Source organism: Astyanax mexicanus, chromosome 4 (genome assembly GCF_023375975.1).
Source record: "Astyanax mexicanus isolate ESR-SI-001 chromosome 4, AstMex3_surface, whole genome shotgun sequence".
Taxonomy (NCBI): Eukaryota; Metazoa; Chordata; class Actinopteri; order Characiformes; family Acestrorhamphidae; genus Astyanax; species Astyanax mexicanus.
The window spans coordinates 57822357-57844911 of record NC_064411.1 but is presented as its reverse complement, the minus strand read 5'-3'; the positions used below and the strand labels follow the sequence as shown (position 1 = coordinate 57844911).

The window sequence follows — 22555 nt, the reverse complement described above, 5'->3', positions numbered from 1 at the left end:
ATCGTAATATAATAGCATAAGAAATACATTATATGCTTTTAAAAGCATCTTTGTAATTAATCATAGTTTGTGAAATATATAGTTTTTTTTTTCTGCATACTGTGTGTAGCTACTAAAGCGCTGATTGGTCAATTGGCATGACTGTCTAAAATATTGTTAACTGTTATATATGTGAACAATAAACATACAAATACTATATTTTTCAGACTATAAAGTGCACTTAAAATCAATTAATTTCCCAAAAATCAAATGTATGAATTCTATCAGTCAGGTATTAAGGAGCAGTAAAGCCACTCCACTGAAGTATAGATTTATACAGGAGTTTCAGTGAAGATTCTCCATCACTAAGGCTGGAGGAGCATTAGCATTAGCCGCTAACTGCAGTGCTAAGCGCTAGCTATTTCCCTATTAAGAGGTGAGTATATTGTAGTGACTGTAGTCTGCGTGTTTACTGTGTCAAGACCTGGCTTACCAGAACACTCAGGGTTCCACAGTTTAATAATGTTAAGAAGCATTAGCCGCTAACCGTGGCTAGCGCTAGTGGTTAGCCACTAATGCTAATGCTGCTGCACTCAGCCTTAGTGTAAATCTGGAAATCTAAGCTTGCTGTAAATAAATTGAAGCGCTTTACTTACTTTACTCACCCAAATAAACCATTTTCAGAAGAGAAATCTGTGTAGATTAACATCCAGCTCTTACAGTTTTGTTTACTTAGATCAGCTTAGCTTTACAGGTCTCACCTCCCAGTGGAATTAAATCGAAAACATGGCGACTCCCCTGTTCCTTACTAGTGGCACCTTTAAATCCAGTGCACCTTATGTATAAAAATAGACCAGAAAACCGTGCGCTGACCTTTGACACGGCGGTCATCATCCACATGGCCTGCTGGGGGTAGGCGAGGAAGACCTTGGCGGCGATGTCCATCAGCACGGAGAAGACGTCGTCGCTGGAGTGACAGACGCGGGAGATGAGCTGGGAGAAGGCGGTGAGGAACTGGTACGGGGAGAGGTTACTGGTGTGTTCACTGATCACAGCGTTTATCTTACTCAGATCCGCTCGCATCTGAGACCGGTCCGATCTCCCCGCTGCACAGAATTACACAATTACATCATCACAATTAACATAATTATCACTGTGATACAGATACAGCATCTCAAATACACTCGCACGACATCATAACGTAGAGACAGGACGGTTTAATCAATCAAAAAAATATATACATTTAAAGCAACAGTCTGTGAGTTTTGTGGATGTGGGGATTTGGAGCCCTCTCTGGCGAGAGTGTGTAATTACACTGAGTACTTTAATTGCTGTGTGAAATTGAATGTTGTGGGTTTTTTTTTAGTATATTATTTAATATTGATCATCCATAACATCGCTAAAGTAGTCCTGGACTAAAAATACCAACATACACTAATCAAATATAAATAAATAAATACATAAATAAATAAATATTATTGCTGTCCCATGAAAAACAAGTATCTCCACTTTTGTAGATTTTTAGTTTACTACATAATAAGAACAAATTGTCCCTTTATTAATGGACCAATAGATACTATTTAAAATATTTTCACGTTTTTCTCTCTCACATTATCTCAAATACACTCGCCTGACATAATAAAGTAGAGAGGTTCAATCAAACACTTTAGATAAACAATCATGACATTTCAATTTAAAGCAACAGTCTGTGAGTTTTGTGGATGTGGGGATTTGGAGCCCTCTCTGGTGGGAGTGTGTAATTACACAGAGTACAATTAATGTGCATCAGGAAAACGCAGAACAGTTTTCTCCCATTAATACATCAAAATATCTGCATCCAAACAAATAAACCATGATTAATTTAAATAATATTTTTATTATACGTCATTTAATATTAATAAAATGAATCTCACCTTTTTCGACTTCGTAAACTTTGGCTCCGAAGTCGAGCCAGAGCGTGAGCATGCGGGGCATGGCCTGGTAAATATACTGATTACCAAACTGCAGAGCTCTAAAGGGTTCGAGATCAGAGAGAGAAATGAATATAATTATTAATAATAATAATAATAATAATAAAAGTCTTCAGTACAGAAACGGTGAACGCGAGTGTGACGTACTTTCCGAAGTAAGTTACGATATAGCGGATAACGTTTCCCTGCTTCTCCATCTTGTTGTCGGTGATCATGGGCATGAGTTTATCGTAATACTGAGCCAAATAAAAATTACCGTCCTCCCACTCCGGCAACAGCGTCGTCACTTCCTGCAGAGAGAAACACACTTCTGTTTATTTACAGTAAGCTTAGATTTCCAGATTTACACTAAGGCTGGGTGCAGCAGCATTAGCTAACAGTAGCCACGGTTAGCGGCTAATACCGCCCGACAGCGCTACACTGAGGAATTACACTGAGTGCTAGCCGGTGTTAGCAGCCGGCTACAGGCCGATTATACTCACCTCTGAACCTGCTTAGCGTGGTTAGCGGCTAATGCTAATACTAATGCTAATACTGCTGGAGAAACTAAACTGAAACTCCTGTATAACTCTGTACTTCAGTGGAGTGGCTTTACTGCTCCTTAATACCTGACTGATAGAATTTATACATAACAAAAATACATACGGTAATATAATTCCCTGTTGTGTTGTGGGATTTAGAAATGATTATCCACCCTAATTTTTAAATATTAATTAAAATAAGAAATTGGAATATAAAAATGTTAATGTAAATATTCAACATGCTTGAGGCTTGTCTCACAGTTTTCAGTGTAAACTGATTAAACAGTGTAAAAGACTACAGCAGCAGTAAAACTGCAGTCTATACTGTAGTTATAGTAATATATAGATATAATATAAATGAAATATATAATGAATATATCATCAGGAGCCGTTCAGGCTGCAGTACCCGGTATATCTTCATGATGGCGTTGCTCTCGGAGTTGGCGGTTTCCTCCATGTATCGGCCGACCAGCAGCAGAGCTTTCCCTTTAATCTGGTTCCTCTTCGGGTCTGTGATTGGCTGATCCTCCGGGAAGCACTGCTTCACCCCCTTCTGCAGCACTATCAGAGCCTGGTGCACATCTCCCTGGCCACAATAACGGAAACATTAGCTTTTACTAAATGTAAAACCTCTGGAATATAATCAAGAGGAAGATGGATGATCACAAACCATCAAACCACCAAACTGAACTGCTTGAATTTTTACACCAGGAGTAAAGCAGCATAAAGTTATCCAAAAGCAGTGTGTAAGACTGGTGGAGGAGAACATGATGCCAAGATGCATTAAAACAAAAACTGTGATTAAAAACCAACCAGGGTTATTCCATCAAATATTGATTATTTCTGAACTCTTAAAACTTTATGAATATGAACTTGTTTTCTTTGCATTATTTGAGGTCTGAAAGATCTGCATCTTTTTTGTTATTTCAGTCATTTCTCATTTTCTGTAAATAAATGCTCTAAATGAGAATATTTTTATTTGTAATTTGGGAGAAATGTTGTCTGTAGTTTAAACAACAATGTTCATTTTACTCAAACATAAATTAGATTAAAATAGATTAGTAAAAATTGATGTCAGAAGTGGTTTTATTTGGTGTTGTGTTTTTAAATCCCGCCCACTAGACAGCCCACAGTGTTTTACTTCATTTTTTGTCTAAATATGATTGAGTTTAATACAATTAAAGACTATGATAGATATTTTGTTCTAAAATTTGATTTAGGCAATCGCAATATATCACCTTGGTTATAGTGTCACATTATATCACATTGCACTGAATCGTAACCCCGTATCGTGATATGTATCAAGATATTTATCGTTCTTACCCATAGACAGCTCTAATATAGAATATATTACATTTATTACATTACACAGCATTTAATGAGCGCTTTTATCCAAAGCGACCTAGAAATAGATCAGGTGATTATTTTAGTAGTTGACTAATCTACCGATTATCTTTTCGATTAGTTGATTAATCACGATTAAGTCATGATTATTTTTGAGCTTGGAAACTCAGGTTAAATGTAAATTTAACATGTTAAATATATATTGAGCTGATGTACAGTGAGTATGGGTGTTATCTTGTCCCCTATCTGGAGTGTTTACAGGTTTTAGAGACACAGAGAGAGCGAGCCTCATCAGGATGTACTGCGGTGTGTTAAATTTCGATATAAAATGCAGAATGAATAATATATTATATATATATATATATATATATATTGTAAAGTTTACCTTAGACCACAGCCACTTGGCCTTCTCCACGAAGAGCTCGGAGATGTGGGAGTTCTGGGCGTTCAGTAAAGCGTTGAAGGCGGTCTGGTGATGCCCGGCTCTACGCGCCACCCGGGCACTCTGTAACCAACACTCACCCACCTGCTCCTCACACACACTCCTGTATACACACACACACACACACATTTATACACACACTTATACATGTGCAAATATATGTGCACACATGTATTTATATACATGTATACATGTATTTTTACATGCACATTTATACATTTTATACATACTTACATATACGTGCACTTATACACATGCATTTGTACACGCATGTATACTCGCACTTATACACAGACATATATACTCGCATTTATATACGTGCGCATTTATACGTGCACTTAATTTTGCACGTATATGCACAGGTATAAACACACACTTATACATTCACTTATATGCGCACTTCTATACACATGCATTTATATGCACACATTAATACACATGCACATATATGTGCACTTGTACACATGCATTTATACACGCATTTATACACATGCACATATATGTGCACTTGTACACATGCATTTATACACACGCACATATATGTGAACTTGTACACACGCATTTATACACACGCACATATATGTGCACTTGTACACATGCATTTATACACGCATTTATACACACGCACATATATGTGCACTTGTACACATGCATTTATATATACATGCATATACATGCAAGTATACGCACACATTAATACACATGCACATATATGTGCACTTGTACACACGCATTTGTACACGCATTTATACACATGCACATATATGTGAACTTGTACACACGCATTTATACACACGCACATATATGTGCACTTGTACACATGCATTTATATATACATGCATATACATGCAAGTATATGCTCACTTATACAAGTTCACTTATATATGCACTTACACACATGCAAGTATACGCACACTTATATGTACACACCTACACACACTATTGCTATGACTCGGGTTACGCAGTGTTATGCACTACTATCAGTAATTTAATCACAATCATTTAACTAATTGATTATAATTAAGTATAATACTATAATCACTGCGCTGCAGCCGTGGTGCACTCTTACCCTTTACTGAGGCTCAGCAGCGCCCTCCGCAGGGCCAGGATTGGCTCTTTGGCTCTAAAGGAATTCTGGGTCATGAGGAGGCGGGGATCCCAGTTCAGCATAAGCTCCGCCTTTGATCCTCTGGCTCCGCCCCCAGTCCCCCCACTCTCCTTCTGCAGCTCGGTGAAGGCGTGTTCCAACTCACTCAGCATGTGCAACCTAACACACATTATATACACACACACACACACACACACATATATATATAAACAGCTTTTATCTGTTTGTAACTAAATAAATATATATGTATTACTTGTTTTTACTATGCATTACAGTATGCAGTAATTATATATGTTATATATGTTAGCTACTGTTACGTAATTATTATTATTATTATTATTATTATCCTATATGTCTAGGAGAGCTCCATTTTGTTGAAGTCCCGCCCTTCAACAAAAAGAGCCAATCAGATTGGGTGGGGGTTTGGTTATTATCCATAAGCTACAAACTGTTCATGAGGTTTTATCAGATTTGTCAGGTAAAATATGTTGTTCAAATGTTAATTAGACCATTAGAAGCATTTTTTTGTGTATTATTGATCTAAACGCTACAAACTGTTCATGAGGTTTACTGTATACTAAGGATGCCTACACTGAAGTAAGCAAGGGTGTTGCCATGTTTTGTCATATTTGGGAAAGCTGGTAAATAAAACTGTAATTGTTAAAAATTTTCTTTCAAAGTCAATCGAGTGCTGGATGTTAATCTACACAGATTTCTCTCCTGACAACTGTTTATTTAGGAGAGTAAAGAGCTTCCGTTAATCTACAGTAAGCTTAGATTTACAATATTTCGTCTAAGGGTGAGGTTTTTAGCAGCAATAGCATTAGCTGCTAACCGCAGCGCTAGCGGGACGTAAATGCCGCTACACCACTACACTGAGGCACGCTTCTTGGTTTTAACTTTACCTGGAAATACCCAAGATACTTTTTTCTAAAGCCTCTCCCAAGAGAGGGTGCTTTTCCTGGTGGGGTGCTAAATTCTGCACCATAGTAGTGCCTAAAACAGCATCCCCGCCATGAAAAGCACCCTCACTCAGCAGCGCGTACGCACCGTTTACCTGAAAAAAACAAAAAAAAACCAAATGCTGATAATTAACTTTACTTAGAAATACGCTCCTGAGAGGGGGTGCTTTTCCTGGCGGGGGTGCTGAATTCGGCAAAACACCAGTACAACATCGGTAACCCAGGGCACTATCAGCTAGCGGTTCATCCCACTTAGCTTGTTTTAACACAGTAAACATGCAGACTACAGTCCTACATACTCACCTCTGAACGGTGAAACAGCTAGCACTTAGTGCTGTGGTTAGCGACTAATGCTAATGCTGCTGCACCCAGCCTTAGTGCTGGAGAAATTTCATTGAAAACTCACCCTTATAACTCTGTACTTCAGTGGAGTGGCCTAACTGCTCCTTAATACCTGACTGGTAGAATTTATACATAAGGTCATAAAGGTCAGATCATAAAGCCCTATCCGTATGGGATTATATTCTCAGGAGGCTCTGGGTTATTTTTTTAAATCTCTTTTATGGGGGTTTTTATCCTCTGTGATATTATTCCCGTCCAGAACGATCATGTACGTGTTTTATTTCTCAGACGTCCTCTGAGTAAATTACAGGTTGAATTATCTACTGTTTTTCTCTGAACTCCGTGCTCCTCCGGTAATTTTAGTCCCGTCTGGACGCTCATCTCTGAGTTTCGTCTCCTCGCCTTTAATAAAATAGATATTTGTCCACTGCTGCGCACCGTAATTACTGTACACTTTGGGTGCATGTTTCCACAGAGATCCACGTTAAAAACACACAACAGCGAGTGGAAATGGAGGAGCTACTGAACGCTACTGATGTCATGTGACTGAGAAAAACTAAAGCCTAAAACTCACTGGTCCTCCTGTTTTTACAATTGCAGTCTGAATGCAGGAGTTTTATCACTAAAGAGTAGAAGTGTGAAATATGTTTAGGGATTATGGTGTATATATATGTACTGTAGATTTTTGGGAAAATTAAATGTTAATTAGACGTTAGGTTTGGAGTCTATTAAAGGTTATAAAGACGGTGTGGTACCTGACAATGTACTCGTATCCTCTCTGGTAGGTTCCGCACTCGAAGCTGGCGGCCGACAGCGGCACCACCTGCTCCTTCCTGCTCAACTTCAGCTTCTCACAAAACGCCTCCGAATCCTGTTTCTTAGCTGAGAGCAGCATCTGACCCAGCCTCACGCCCCACGTATTAGACTTCTGATCTGAAACAGCACAGATTCATTACATTACATTACATTCTCTATACAACAAACAGTTTTATACAGAAAAAAATTACATTTATTTACCAGAAGCCAGATAATCCTCCACTAAATCCCACTTGGAGAGTTTCCACGCCGCCTCCACCCGATACGCATTCAGATCAGACTTCCACTGAGGCCTGCAGGAGGAGATCCACTATGAATTGTTCAGTATCCACTGTGAATTATTTAGTATTCACTATAAATTGTTCAGTATCCACTGTGAATTATTTAGTATCCACTATGAATTGTTCAGTATCCACTGTGAATTATTTAGTATCCACTATGAATTGTTCAGTATCCACTGTGATTTTTTTTAGTATCTGCTATGAATTGTTCAGTATCCACTGTGAATTATTTAATACTCACTATAAATAGTTTAGTATCTGCTATGAATTGTTCAGTATCCACTATGAAATGTTCAGTATGCACTGTGAATTATTTAGTATCTGCTATGAATTGTTCAGTATCCACTGTGAATTTTTTTAGTATCTGCTATGAATTGTTCAGTATCCACGGTGAATTATTTAATACTCACTATAAATAGTTTAGTATCTGCTATGAATTGTTCAGTATCCACTATGAAATGTTCAGTATGCACTGTGAATTATTTAGTATCTGCTATGAATTGTTCAGTATCCACTATGAAATGTTCAGTATGCACTGTGAATTGTTCAGTATCCACTGTGAATTATTTAGTATTCACTATAAATTGTTCAGTATCCACTGTGAATTATTTAGTATCCACTATGAATTGTTCAGTATCTGCTATGAATTGTTCAGTATCCACTATTAACTATTTAGTATCCACTATGAATTGTTCCGTATCCATTATCAATTCTTTAGAATCCACTATGAATTATTTAGTATATACTATTGTTTTGTTTCTACTCTGAATTATGCAGTATCTAGTATGAATTTTATTCAGTATCTATTGCGATTTATTTAGTATACACTATGAATTTACAATTAATTAATTATTAAGACCTTAATTAAGTTTTCCCATTTTACAATGTTAATTACCTTCGTAAATACTGTTACTTTTGACCCTAATTGTAATCCATTTGTAATCTAATTTTACCAAATAATTTTTCCATCCTAAATTCACCAACTGAGTGTTCATTCCTTGTCCTGAGCAATCTGAGCAATTGAGAATATTTTGCCAATGAAAACTTAAAATATTTTTTTTTTCATAGTAATCAAGTCAAAATGTTCAATTAATCATGATGTTGATTTAATAGATGGCCACAATGCTAACAACTGGGCTTAAACAGGTTAAAGCTGAGATGCTAACAGACACAACAATGCTAATCGATAGCTGTTGATAGGTGAAAGGCTGGTTAGATAGAGTAAATCTTGTTAGTTGCTACGATATACATCAGTTTGAGGATGCCCCACAGATGCTCAATAATGTTTACAGCGCCAGTAAACAGCTTTAGCAGTTTTGTTGGAGTTTAGACAGAATTGAACGTTGTTAACCCCAATATTAACTGTTTCTCTGAGCTAGATTACTCTCTGATAGCTGCTGACAGATTAATAGCTGATTAAATAGAGTAAGTTTATTTAACTGCTACAATATACATCCGATTGAGGATGATCCACAGATGCTCAATAATGTTTACAGTCCTAGCATATAGCCTTAGCGTTTAGCGTCTGAAACATTTTAAACTTTTAGTTTCTAATCAACATCAGAAAGCCTGTGATTGTTTTAAATGATTTTTTTATTAGTTTATCTTTTTTCTTATATTATTTATATATGTTTTTATTATATTTTTTGTTTATTTATTATTACTTTTATTTTTTATTTCATTTTAATGTTTTGTATTTTCATTATTGTTCTTAGTTCTATTATTAATTTGATCACTTATCATTTTTAATATTTTACTTTACTTTTACTATTATCTATTTACTTATTTTATATTTTATAATTTTTTTGTGTCAAATTAGTTTTTTTATAGTATTTTAGAATTTTCAGTTTTACATAAATATTTTTATTAAATGTTGATTTAAAATGTGTACTTCTTTTATTTTTTTATATTTTTTTTTACTATTTCATTTCTTATTATTTATAAAATATCATTAAATATGTCCAATCCCTTTGATGTTATAAAGGCTCGGCAACATTGTAAATGAGGGTCACCCTCAATGTTTCTTCCCGAGTGAAAATAAAGGTTGATTGATTGATTGATATTAACTGTTTTTCTGAGCTGGATTACTCACTGATAGCTGCTGACAGATTGATATCTGGTTTGATAGATTCTTGCTGTTTGATATAATACGTGTTTTTTAAAGTTTAGATTAAAGTTATTAGCTAGGTTAAAGCTGCAGTGCTAACAGCAGATAATGCTAACAGCTAAACATATTTCTATATTTTAATGGTATAACGTGGAACCGGTTAATGCAGGATCTCTATTAGGGGTCATATTTCCCAGCACTACCTTATTATTGAGCTAAATTATGTGTATTTCCACTACAGAACTGGATAAAAGGGGATAACTCAGTAAACTTCACCTGTTAGCCAGAACTCCATTAACCTGAGTCATAACCGTGGAGAGCTGACCCAGACCCAGCATGGAGTTCATCACGCCGTGATAATGCACAATCTGCACCAAAAAACAAATATATAACATTAAATATTATTATTAAATGTGTGTGAGTGTGTGTATGTTTTGCTACATTTGTGAGGACTTCACATGTATAGTGGTATGTCACAATCATAATAGTCGGTCCCAAAAATTTCTCAAAACCTTGAAGGCTCTTTTTACGACAATTGGTGCTTTAATTAGAAAACATTATTTATGTTTAAATGGAAGGTCCTCACAAGAACATAATAACCAGCATGTGTGTGAGTGTTTTCTGTGTGTTAATACTATAGAACTGGTCTGACTTTTTATTCACGGCTCTGTCGTAGCACGCTCTAGACTCTCTGAGCAGTTTTTGATTATTTTAAAATGTTCTGTATTGTAGATTAATACTAAACTCATCCAAACTATGAAGAAAAACACATGGAATTATTTACTATATATTTTACATTCTTCAAAAAGTATCTCCTCTTGTTTAGATGATCAGTTTTGAACATCTCTGCTGGATTTTCTCAGTCAGTTTTATGAGGTTGAGTCTCCTGGAATTCAGGCTTTCAGTTAACAGCTGTGCTGAACTCATCAAGAGTTAATTACTTGAATGTAAAGTTTGAGAGCATCAGTTATAGTAAAGTAGTGAAGAGGTAGAGTTACAGGTATACAGTGAATAATAGTGAATATTTGAGTAATGTTTGAATCCAGGTTATTATTCTTATTCATTTTAAAATGTCTAGTTGTGTCTCTACTATGAATGAATGTCATGTAATCTGTTATTCTGGTGATCCGGTATAACACTGCTTTAGTCCGGTGGAGGAGTGGAAGGCGAGGAGAAACGATAGGATTTCATCTCTTGCTCATGAATATATATTCATACATGCAAACATAATATCGCATCTGATTGGCTAACAGCACTGCAACACCAGGAGGAACAAAGTGAGACGGACAACAGTTAGAAACGTTTTAAATTAAAGACATTTTTACACTAATAACAGTCTTTACAATGTTATATGTTACTTTATAACATGTGTAATAATGCTTTTCTGCTAAGTGCAGTTCAGCCTATACTGACCTAGTCTTAGAGTCTCTGTAAAACACCAAATCCACCGGAGATCCTATTTAAACCTATAGTTACACACAGAGGTGGGTAGAGTCCAGATCCAGAAAGTAAAAATCAGAGTTTTGTTGGCTGATGGATTTTTTTTCCTTACTTTTAACTAGTGTAAACAGAACTGTTCTAAACATCTAAACACCTACCTATCTCAATTGTACTTGGCTGGTGGTGTTTTTCCTCCATATACTAATTCTAAACATTTGTTTCTTAGCTCTGAATTACTGGGTAAAGTATATAAACACTGATGTGTTATTCGCACAAATAACACAGGAATGAACAGCATGCTGTTCCTAGTGCTGTTAGTTATCTCCTATCTGACGAGACGGCGTCATCGCCCGGCCTCAGCTCTGTCTGTGGGCGGTCCTGAGGTGAGGTGGGCGGAGCCATGTGTGTGTGTGTGTGTGTGTGTTAGTATTACTGACCTGGTCAGACTCCAGCTGTATGGCTCGGTCGTAGCAGGCTGTAGATTCTCTCAGTAAGCCGATGCTCTCGTGTTGTAGGATCTGCTCTCGCAGCGATGGCTCGTCCTTCCTCAGAGCGTTCACGCCTCGAACCCCATCCGGCTCGTGCATCGCCGCGTACAGCGCCTACACAACCACCACAATCACCACAACCATCAGAACACAGAACCGGGTCAGAATAATGAAGTATAAACGTATGGTTATTGTGGAAGCTAGTTCATGCTTAACTGTGATTTAGAAGCACAAAATTCTTCCTCATCTGCTGACTTGCCACGAACAGTAGGTACAGATCCCTCCCTCGGACAAAGTCTACTGACTAATCCTACTGTGTACTGTCTGAAGTTCTTAAACAGCTTTCTATATAATATTGCTTTTATTATATAATAACCTCTGAACAGCTATAGAGCTAGCGCTTAGTGCTGTGGTTAGCGGCTAATGCTACTTCAGTCTCGGTGCTGGAGAACTAAACTGAAACTCCTGTTTAATGCTAATATGTGTCCCAGTGTACCTGTAAAAAGGTGAGATGGTCCTGGATGTTCTGCTTCTGCTCTCTGATGAAGGACTCGAAGTGCATGACGGCTCGAGTGTACGCTTTCGACCGAAACGAGGCTTTAGCCAGCGCGTCCTGAGGAATTCCGTTCAGGAAGGAGACGACACACTGATACTCACTGTTCTCCACACCTAAAATCACAAAAAACACTTTTATTACCATTTTATATCACTTTTTACTGCAGAAAAACGTTCAGAAATTTAATTCTAATGTGATTAAAGGGGAAATATTATACCTTTTCTTTATCTCTAGTCTTAACAGTTTCAGTGCCTTTCAGAATGAACTGTTTAAGAGCTCTGACACTTTTATGCAAATGTGCCACGCCCCCATGTTCACGCTGCTGGGTTTTTACTACACGTTAGCAAAACACGAACGAGCTATTTCATGCTTGACTTGTGCAAAATAAGCACAAAACTTTCCATCATCTGCTGAATTGCCACGGACAGTGGGTACAGATCCCTCCCTCAGACAAAGTCTACTGACTTATCTGTACTGTACTGTACCAAAAATTTAACTTAACCCTGATATTTATTTATGCTTCCGCATTAACAACAGGTAAGAGTGAAAAAGGTCTATGTAATGTAAGGCTACCGAGTCTTTACTACACGTTAGCTTGTGCTAGCATGTGTTATCTTGTGCTAAACAGCAATAGACAAACAAACTAGGTCATGCTTAACAGATCCCTCCCTCAGACAAAGTCTATTGGCTAATCCTGCTGTGTACTGTCTGAGGTTCACAACAAGCTTTAGTAATTGATTACAACACAACCGAAAATCACTTAACTCTGATACTTATTTAGACTTCTGCATTAACCAACAGGGAAGAGTGGAAAAAGGTCTATTTATTGCTAGGCTACCAAGTGTTTACTACGTTAGCTTGTGTTTGCTTGTGCTAAATATATAAAAAAAAACACAAACAAGCTAGTTCAAACATGCTTAACTTGTGCAATAGAAGCAAAAAGAAATCCCTGCTAAATTGCCACAAACAGTGGGTACAGATCCCTCCCTCAGACAAAGTCTACTGGCTAACCTTACTGTGTAATGTCTGAGGTTCACAACACATTTCAATAATAGATTAAAAACACAACCAAAAATGACTTAACCCTGATATTTATTTATGCTTCTGCATTAAAAAACAGGGAAGAGTGGAAAAAGGTCTATTTATTGTTAGGCTACTGAGGGTTTACTACACGTTAGCTTATGTTAGCTTCTGCTAAAAGGAAAAAAAAAACACAAACAAGCTAGTTTATGCTTTACAGATCCCCCCCTCAGACGAAGTCTACTGGCCAATCTTACTGTGTACTGTCTGATGTTATCAACAAGCTCAACACAACCAAAAATCACTTGACCCTGATATTTATTTACGCTTCCGCATTAAAAAACAAGGAAGAGTGGAAAAAGGTCTAATTATTGTTAGGCTACCGAGGGTTTACTACACGTTAGCTTGTGCTAAACGGTAAAAGACAAACAAACTGGTTCATGCTTAACTTGTATGATAGAAGCACAAAACTGTCCATAATCTGCCGACTTGTCACAGAGAGTAGGTACAGATCCCTCCCTCAGACGAAGTCTTCTGGCTAAGGTTTTTATGATATCTGAAAAATGGCAAATTTATTGTCAGTTCTGTACAGTAACAGTGTAAACAGACTGACCGCTGGTGGAAGGCGGGGCCTGGTCGCGGGCGTGGCGGCCGGAGGTCTTGGCGGTGCTGAGGGTCTGCAGCCTGTAGCGCCCCCACTGGGTGAGGTGGTCCAGCATGGAGAAGATGGTCTGAGTGCTGAGCTGACTCAGGCTGGAAGCGTTCTCCTGCAGCCGAGCCAATCGAGGATCATCCTCCTTCAGAACCGCCATCATCTCCTCCGTCACCTGCACACAGAACCGGCCAATCAACACCTCAGGCTCATTCTGATGCTTTTTAAATGAGAATATATTGTAATATGTTGAGTTACTGAGAGTTTTAATGGAGGAAAAAAACACAAGTGTAGCTCCATATTCCACACCTTCAACAACTCGAGAATGTGCTATTTGCTATGAACACGTTAACGTTATAACTGTAGACCCCTCCGGGACAGGGTGTCCCCTCACCTCCCGCTGCTCGTCCCGGGTCGCTCCCAACAGGAAGTAGACCAGGATGTGGGGCAGCAGGTAGATGGTCACCTTATAGTCGTGTTTGATGATGAAGCTGCAGCAGTTGAACACTTTACTGGCCAGATCGTGCCTCACCTAAACAAACACAGTAGAAATCAACTTACTATTTACAATCAATACAATTATAAAACAGCAATGGCAACAGTAATAATGTGTCTTTGCTATCGTAAAGACGGGAAAAGTACACCTTGCTGTAACCCTGCTAATTCTCTTAATTAATAAAATTAATGTGAAATAAACCAATCAGAGTGTCTCTTGCTCATCATTCTCTTTAAGAGTCAGGTGAGCTCTGACTTTGGCGGATTGCTATTTTAATGGCGCAGCTACCTGGACGTGTACCTTACAGTCAGTGGATCTCCTGTGTTTTCTGTTACCAAGATAAACAAGCAAAACTCCAGAAATGTACCTGAACACACCTTAATTTAATGTGGCTTAAAGCTCTAACTATAGCTTTAACTCTTCTGAAAAGGCTTTCCACAAAGTTTAGGAGTGTGTTTATGGGAATTTCTCACCATAAACATATTTGAATATTTGTCAGGTCAGATTGAGGGCAGGACAGTAGAGTTCTTCCCCCCTAAACTCGCTCAGTGTCGCACCATTATCCCCCCTCTTCCAAACATAACCCCAGGTTTATTTTACTGACCTTGCTGATGAGGTAACCCGCCCAGGTGGCTGACCAGTCTGAGAACTTACTCCCGCGGTTGCTGAGGTACACCGGCTTCGTCAGTTTAGACCAGTTTACCACCTTCTGAGAGCTTTTATACCTGAAACCAGAACAGAACACATACTGATATTACTGTTACTGTACTACTCATATTTATAGAAGATAAACATTATAAACATTAATAGAGCGGTAAACAGCTCATTTCTATACAAAGTATAGAAATAGAAATAGATGTAGTGTAAAGACGTCTTGAGCAAAGAATGAAGCCACGCCCCCCTCTGTGGGCGTGTTCTCTGCTCTTTTTTTGGTTTATAGCCAGTTCACCAAGAATGCATGTTGGTTCCTCCCTGTGGAAACTTAGCCCCTCCTACAAAGCAAAGTGCTCCGCCCACCAAGTGCTATGCTCCACTCACACAGTACTATACCAACACACACTTAGCTGCACTGTGCTCTGCCCTCACAGTGCTATGCACCGCCCTCATAAGGACTATATCACAAGGCAATTCTCTACGATACTTCACAATACAATATTATCATGATACTATAATTGTTCAATACATATACCGTATTTTTCGGGCTATAAGGCGCACTTAAATCGCACAAAAATCGTCATTGCGCCTTATAATGCAGTGCGCCTTGTGTATGGATTTTGCTTGTGTTTACTGACCTCGATTTTTATGTGGTACACGGCGCTCTGTTGTGCAGAATTCCTCACCCACGCCAGAAAAAGATCCCCCTCTTGGGCTAGCGCGCGGTTACCTTTGACTGCCGTACTGCCTCTCGGCTGTGGTTCAGGGTAGCTAGTTTCCACTGTAGCTCCGTGGCCAGAACAAGGTGCCGGTAAACTTTCCTTTCCACCCGTTCTGGGGTAATAGCACAAACTGTTTCTTTTTAGCGCCCACTTCTAAGTAAAGTTAACCTCTTAACACGCGCTGGCCCACCGGCGGGCCAGAAATATTTAATATTTCATAACTGGCTGTGTTTCTGAATAGTTATGAACAGTTACAGGTTCAATATAGACATCCAATATACCATTTTAAAGCTTAGAATCTCTGCTTTTGAGCTATTTAGCCTATTTAGCGGAATATCCTTTCAGAAAATAAACATTTAGGGCGAAATATGCCTTGGTTATGATTTTAATAATTCATAACTCTCATATTTGCGTTTATCGTTCGTCCATATTTCATCGAATGCGGTCATGTCATACACCATTCGAACCGTCTGGCTCTCCGGATTCCAGAACTGTGCTTTTACTGTAGGATGTATGTTTCATGAATTAGAGCTGCGTCAGAGCGCATGTTTCCAGTAATAAAAGGCTCTCCTTTTGTCCTGGGGTAACCTCCGGTCACTGCCGCCACCCCCCGAACACACACCCGCGCTCAGCCACAGGTCCTACCTTCAAAACGCGTCCAGACTAAAGAGAATCCATCAATCCAGTCTCCTGTAATCCACAGTTATATCCAAACAGCGCTGGAAATCACTTCATCCAGAAATGAAACTTATCCAATCTTTATCTCTGTTTTAAAACCGTTTTATTCACCGAATTCGGCACAACACGCTATTATAGTCAGAAGCCTCGCGGAGTAATACGTACTTGCTGTGCTTCAACATAATATTATGGTCTGTCGGAGCGTTGCGGCTACCGTTGTCAGGAGCGTCGCGGAGTAATACGTACTTGCTGTGCTTCAACATAATATTATGGTCTGTCGGAGCGTTGCGGCTACCGTTGTCAGGAGCGTCGCGGAGTAATACGTACTTTCTGTGCTTGTTGATTTATTGCTCAGAGATGTTGTTATTTTTCACAGATATTGTGAAGGATTTATTGCTCAGAGTTATTGCTACTGTTTCATTTAGTTTCATTTAGTGCGCCTTATAATCCAGTGCGCCCTGTGTATGGACTAACACTAAAAATAGACCGTTCACTCATCGTGCGCCTTATAGTCCGAAAAATACGGTAATACAATACAATTCTCTACGATACTGCACGATAAGATATCATGATACATTTCCCATTATAACGATATTATTACTATACTGAAATTCTACAATAGATTATATATTACAATACAATTCTCTACGATACTGCACGATACGATATTACCATGATACATTTCCCATTATAACAACATTTTCACGTTCTAGGATATATGATATATATTACATTACAATTCTCTACAATACTTCCTGTTACATTTCCCATGCAAACGATATTAATTACAATATTGCAATTCTACGATACTCCATATATCAATAAAATTCTTTATGATACGATATTATTACAACACTGTAATTCTATGATAAACAATATAATACCTTAAAATTCACTACGATACAGTACTATGCGATATCACAGTATGTTACCCATCATGCTCCGCCCTCATAATGACTATATTACAAACTTAAAAAAGGGTATACATACAGTATATATGGTTTATAATATATTACTATACAGATAATAATATTATATAATATATTATATAAAAACTCAGACTGACCTGCTGTTAAGGTGAGGCTCCAGAATCTCCTGAATCTGTTCGGGGAATCTCCTCCACAGCCGACGACCTGGAGAATCCGTCCGGCCCTCACGACACTCAAACACTGATAACAGCTCCTGAAATATAATATTAATAATTAATATCATATCAGATACTGATCAATCCAACAATAATCAATACATAAACACGCTGCACTGAAATTAATTAATTAATCTCAGATCATTCCTGATATAGAGGAGATAAACTCTTCACATTATTTAAATTATATAAAAATATATAAATTATTATAATCTAAATACTAGCACACCATAATCATAATCATAAATATCAAAAACACAAGCACATATGATGCAGACGGAACTGAGGACTGGAATAAAGGCTGATTCAGGCGTGTTTTAATTACAGATAATGCACTGAGAGTCCGATCCTTTGTTTTTGTGAGTGATATACACTACCAAATAAAAAAAAGTCAAATGTTTTAGAACACCCACATTTTTTTCCCCTTTATTAAGCTCTTCAACTCCAGTCAATAACTAAAAAAAATTACAACAAATTTACAAAATAGACAAAAAGCAACGTCGAAAAAACTAAACAAGATCATACACAAAAAGATTAAAACAAGCAATGGGATAAATGTGACGTACGTAGAAAACCAACAATAGTGTGGAGTAAGATGCGAACAGGTGTGATCAATACTCTGGTGATTGATATTCTGAAGGTGCCGTGCGCAGTGTCATGTGATCACATGGTTCCGAGCAGGACTGCAGCAGATTAGAAAAACTTTACTTTCTTGTGTGTGTGATATAAACAATTGGTCAGAGGATAGACAAAAAGTGACTTCTAAAAACGAAACAAGATCATATACAAAAAGATAAACACAGACAAAGGGATAAAAGCACTGTACGTGGAAAACCAGCAATAGTGTGTTGTGAGGGTGTACATAAATATAAAAATGACCAGGTGTGGTCAATACTCTGGTGACTGACTTCAGGGAGGTGCCGTGAGCAGAGATGTGATGTAAGGGAGTGAGGTCAGTGTGTGGTGCATTCTGGGCATTGTAGTCCGGAGGCTGTGGACTGCAGAAAGAGCTGAGTGTGGAAGAGACAGTATATTGTGCAAAAAAAAAAAAATAAAATAAGTAGGAACGGAAATAAACTGAGGTTTGGAAATGGATTTAAAAAATTTCCAAAATCTCAGAAAATGAGAACAGTGTAAAAATTCCTTTAGTATGAAACATAGTATTAATGTTCTACAATATTAATATTGAATAGTTATATCAGAACTGATATAGAGTACCTGCATGGCGTACGCTGCAGCGTCCTGCGCTCGTACGTTATCTGCGTACGCCAGAAACGTCCTGGTGAGTTCAGTCAGTAAACCAAACGCAAAGTTCGGATCATCAATCCCACTCTGTACAGAGAGATCAGAACATAAAAACCATTAAACTATTAAATCAACCATCCATCCATCCATCCATCCATCCAACCATCCATCCATCCATCCAACCATCCATCCATCCATCCATCCAACCATCCATCCATCCATCCATCCATCCAACCATCCACCGATCCATCCATCCTCCCACCCACCCACCCATTCATCCATCCTCCCTCCCACCCACCCACCCACCCACCCACCCACCCACCCATCCATTCATCCAACCCACCCACCCATCCATTCATCCATCCATTCATCCATCCATCCATCCATCCAACCATCCATCCAACCATCCAACCAACCATCCAACCAACCATCCACCGATCCATCCATCCACCCACCCACCCATCCATCCATCCATCCATCCATCCATTCATCCATCCAACCAACCATCCAACCATCCAACCAACCATCCAACCAACCATCCACCGATCCATCCACCCACCCATCCACCCATCCATCCACCCATCCACCCACCCATCCACCCACCCATCAACCCACCCATCCATCCACCCACCCATCCACCCACCCATCCAACCATCCAACCATCCAACCAATTTCATTTCATCTCATTTCATTTTCCAGCAGGACTTGGCACACTGCCCACACTGCCAAATTGGTACCAATTGGTCTTATTATATAATATTCTAGTTTTCTGAGACACTGATTTTGAATATTCATTGGCTGCCATCCATAATCAACAACAATAATATATATATTTACATAAATATAAAATATATAAAGGAGTGTGTACAGTATAATACGCACCACGAATACGGCCCCGGAGCCCTGGGTGTGGGTGGTGGTCATGTCCAGGCGTCCGGGGTCCACGGCCCCCAGCTCCCCGAGACACTCCCCACAGAGCAGCCGAGCCTCGGGGTGAACGTCCTGACACCCCCGCAGCAGGACCGTCACCAACTGAGAGATCACCGGCTCCACCATCTCACTGTCCAGAATATATTTCAGCAGAGCGTCCTGAAATACACAACACATATATCATTAATAAACATATATACACTAGACTCCACCATCTCACTGTCCAGAATATATTTCAGCAGAGCGTCCTGAAATACACAACACATATATCATTAATAAACATATATACACTAGACTCCACCATCTCACTGTCCAAAATATATTTCAGCAGAGCGTCCTGAAATACACAACACATATAACCATATATACATCGCCATTTATACTACACTCCACCATCTCACTGTCCAGAATATATTTCAGCAGAGCGTCCTGAAATACACAACACATATATCGTAAATAACCATATATACACTACACTTCACCATCTCACTGTCCAGAATATATTTCAGCAGAATGTCCTGAAATACACACCACATATAACCATATATACATCACCATATATACTACACTCCCATCATCTCACTGCCCAGAATATATTTCAGCAGAGCGTCCTGAAATACACAACACATACAATCATATATACATCACCATATATACTACACTCCACCATCACACTGTCCAAAATATATTTCAGCAGAGCGTCCTGAAATACACACCACATATAACCATATATACATCACTATATGTACTACACTCCACCATCTCACTGTCCAGAAGTTATTTCAGCAGAGCGTCCTAAAATAAACAACACATACAATCATATATACATCACTATATATACACTACACTCCACCATCTCACTGTCCAGAATATATTTCAGCAGAGTGTCCTGAAATACACAACACATACAACCATATATACATCACTATATGTACTACACTCCACCATCTCACTGTCCAGAATATATTTCAGCAGAGCATCCTGAAAAACACACCATATATAAAAAATATATACATCACCATATATACTACACTCCACAATCACTCTGTCCAAAATATATTTCAGCAGAGCATTCTAAAATATACACACCATCATCATCACTTAATAACCATATATACATGAAACAAAGCTTTTTACCCTCCATTTTTTTAAAGGAGGCAACAGTTTTGTCCAGCTCATTTTTAAAGTTTTGTGTATTTATTAAAATATAAATATATATTTTATGGTCTGACCTGGTTCTTGTACATCATCTCCTTCAGGCTGGTGAGGGCATGGATGCGGACGTCTACGTTCTCGTGCTGGATGGCGCGCATGGAGAGCTGCAGCGCCGCCTGCAGGTCAGTGCTCTTAGAGGTTTGCTGCACAAAAAACAACACAAACGCTATTATATTATAGATAAAAATTCAAAAATTCTACTTATTATTCAATATATATCTGTACAGGTGTATAATGTACATACTGTAGTTTTTGGACTATAAGGTGCACTGGATTATAAGGCACATATTACGTGACACTAGTAAGGAACAAGGGTTTACCTTCTAATTTAGCAGGCCTTAGTAACTTAGTAACAAAACTATATATTTCTTTACGTTTAAAAAGCATGTTTTTAAAAGGAAGTTCACCAATTCCTTTAATTTTCTCTCAAGAAAGTCTTTATTTTATTTTTTTTTTATAGACTGCATGTTCAAATAATTGAAAAAACAAAAATCACTTCTGTTACTGGAGCTCAGTCCTGTTACTTCTTATATTATGAGTAACAGACATGAAAGTACCAGGAATGAGTTTTTAGCATAGAATTAGCAAAAACATGTAAAATAGCTAAATAGCGGCTATGCTAATAGCTTGAGGACACTGAGCACATTCTAGTGATTTTCCCCAAATTTGTATAAAAAAAAAACAAAAAAAAAAAACAATAAGATATAAGAATTAATGTAGGTAACAGAACGTATTGTGTGTATTAGCTATTAGATAAAAATGTTAAATTTGACTTATTATTCAATTTATCTTCGCCATAATCATCTGTCTGGCTGTAAAAAAAAAAAATAAAAAAACAGATTTTTCGCACTATAAATGTGCATCAAATAATAAGGCGCATTTTAATGAACACTAATAAGGAACAAGGGTGTCGCCATGAATAGCGAAAGAGCTAGCGCTGTGGTTAGCTGTTAATTCTAATACTGCTAAAACTTCCCTAAAAACTCACCCTTATAACTCTGTTATATGTAAAAGTGTCTTTACTGCTCCTTAATAACTGACTGATAGAGTTTATATATAAGGAGCACCGGAATATAAGGAGCTCTGATGATTTTTGGGGGAAATTAAAGGATTTTAAGTGCAGCTTGTAGTGTGAGAAGTACGGTAATGTAGTTCTGCAGAATTCTGTACCTTCCGGTAATCCTGAAGAACCTTGTGGACGTTCTTTAACTCCGGGTGGTCGGGCAGGAAGTAGATTTCATGAAGAAAGTCCTGCACTTCCTCCCTGGTGTGAGATATTATGAAAGGTTATTATTGACTTAAAAATGATGAGTTTCTTTTATTTTACCAAATTAAAAACCTCTGGAATATAATCAAGAGGAAGATGGATGATCACAAACCATCAAACCACCAAACTGAACTGCTTGAATTTTTGCACCAGGAGTAAAGCAGCATAAAGTTATC

General features: G+C 38.1%; 1 protein-coding gene and 1 long non-coding RNA gene across 4 annotated transcripts in view; one reads left to right on the top strand and one right to left on the bottom strand.

The window, feature by feature from the left end:
* LOC125801081 (uncharacterized) overlaps positions 1-22555 on the top strand; it is a 156342-nt gene that overhangs the window by 57409 nt on the left and 76378 nt on the right. The window lies entirely within an intron of this gene.
* The window catches only part of atr (ATR serine/threonine kinase), a 66858-nt gene that overhangs the window by 9705 nt on the left and 34598 nt on the right, over positions 1-22555 (bottom strand). For all 3 annotated transcript variants that reach the window (XM_049476722.1, XM_049476723.1, XM_049476724.1), the window contains exons 21-39: positions 22283-22376; positions 21130-21255; positions 19850-20056; positions 18941-19054; positions 17645-17760; positions 15129-15249; positions 14423-14560; positions 13990-14203; positions 12297-12469; positions 11750-11914; positions 10149-10240; positions 7686-7777; positions 7424-7601; positions 5326-5523; positions 4200-4359; positions 2877-3056; positions 2097-2239; positions 1893-1990; positions 853-1085 (exon numbers count right to left, since the gene is read on the bottom strand). In XM_049476722.1, the coding sequence (XP_049332679.1) occupies positions 853-1085; positions 1893-1990; positions 2097-2239; positions 2877-3056; positions 4200-4359; positions 5326-5523; positions 7424-7601; positions 7686-7777; positions 10149-10240; positions 11750-11914; positions 12297-12469; positions 13990-14203; positions 14423-14560; positions 15129-15249; positions 17645-17760; positions 18941-19054; positions 19850-20056; positions 21130-21255; positions 22283-22376 (2842 nt within the window). The remainder of the gene's footprint in view (positions 1-852; positions 1086-1892; positions 1991-2096; positions 2240-2876; positions 3057-4199; positions 4360-5325; positions 5524-7423; positions 7602-7685; positions 7778-10148; positions 10241-11749; positions 11915-12296; positions 12470-13989; positions 14204-14422; positions 14561-15128; positions 15250-17644; positions 17761-18940; positions 19055-19849; positions 20057-21129; positions 21256-22282; positions 22377-22555) is intronic.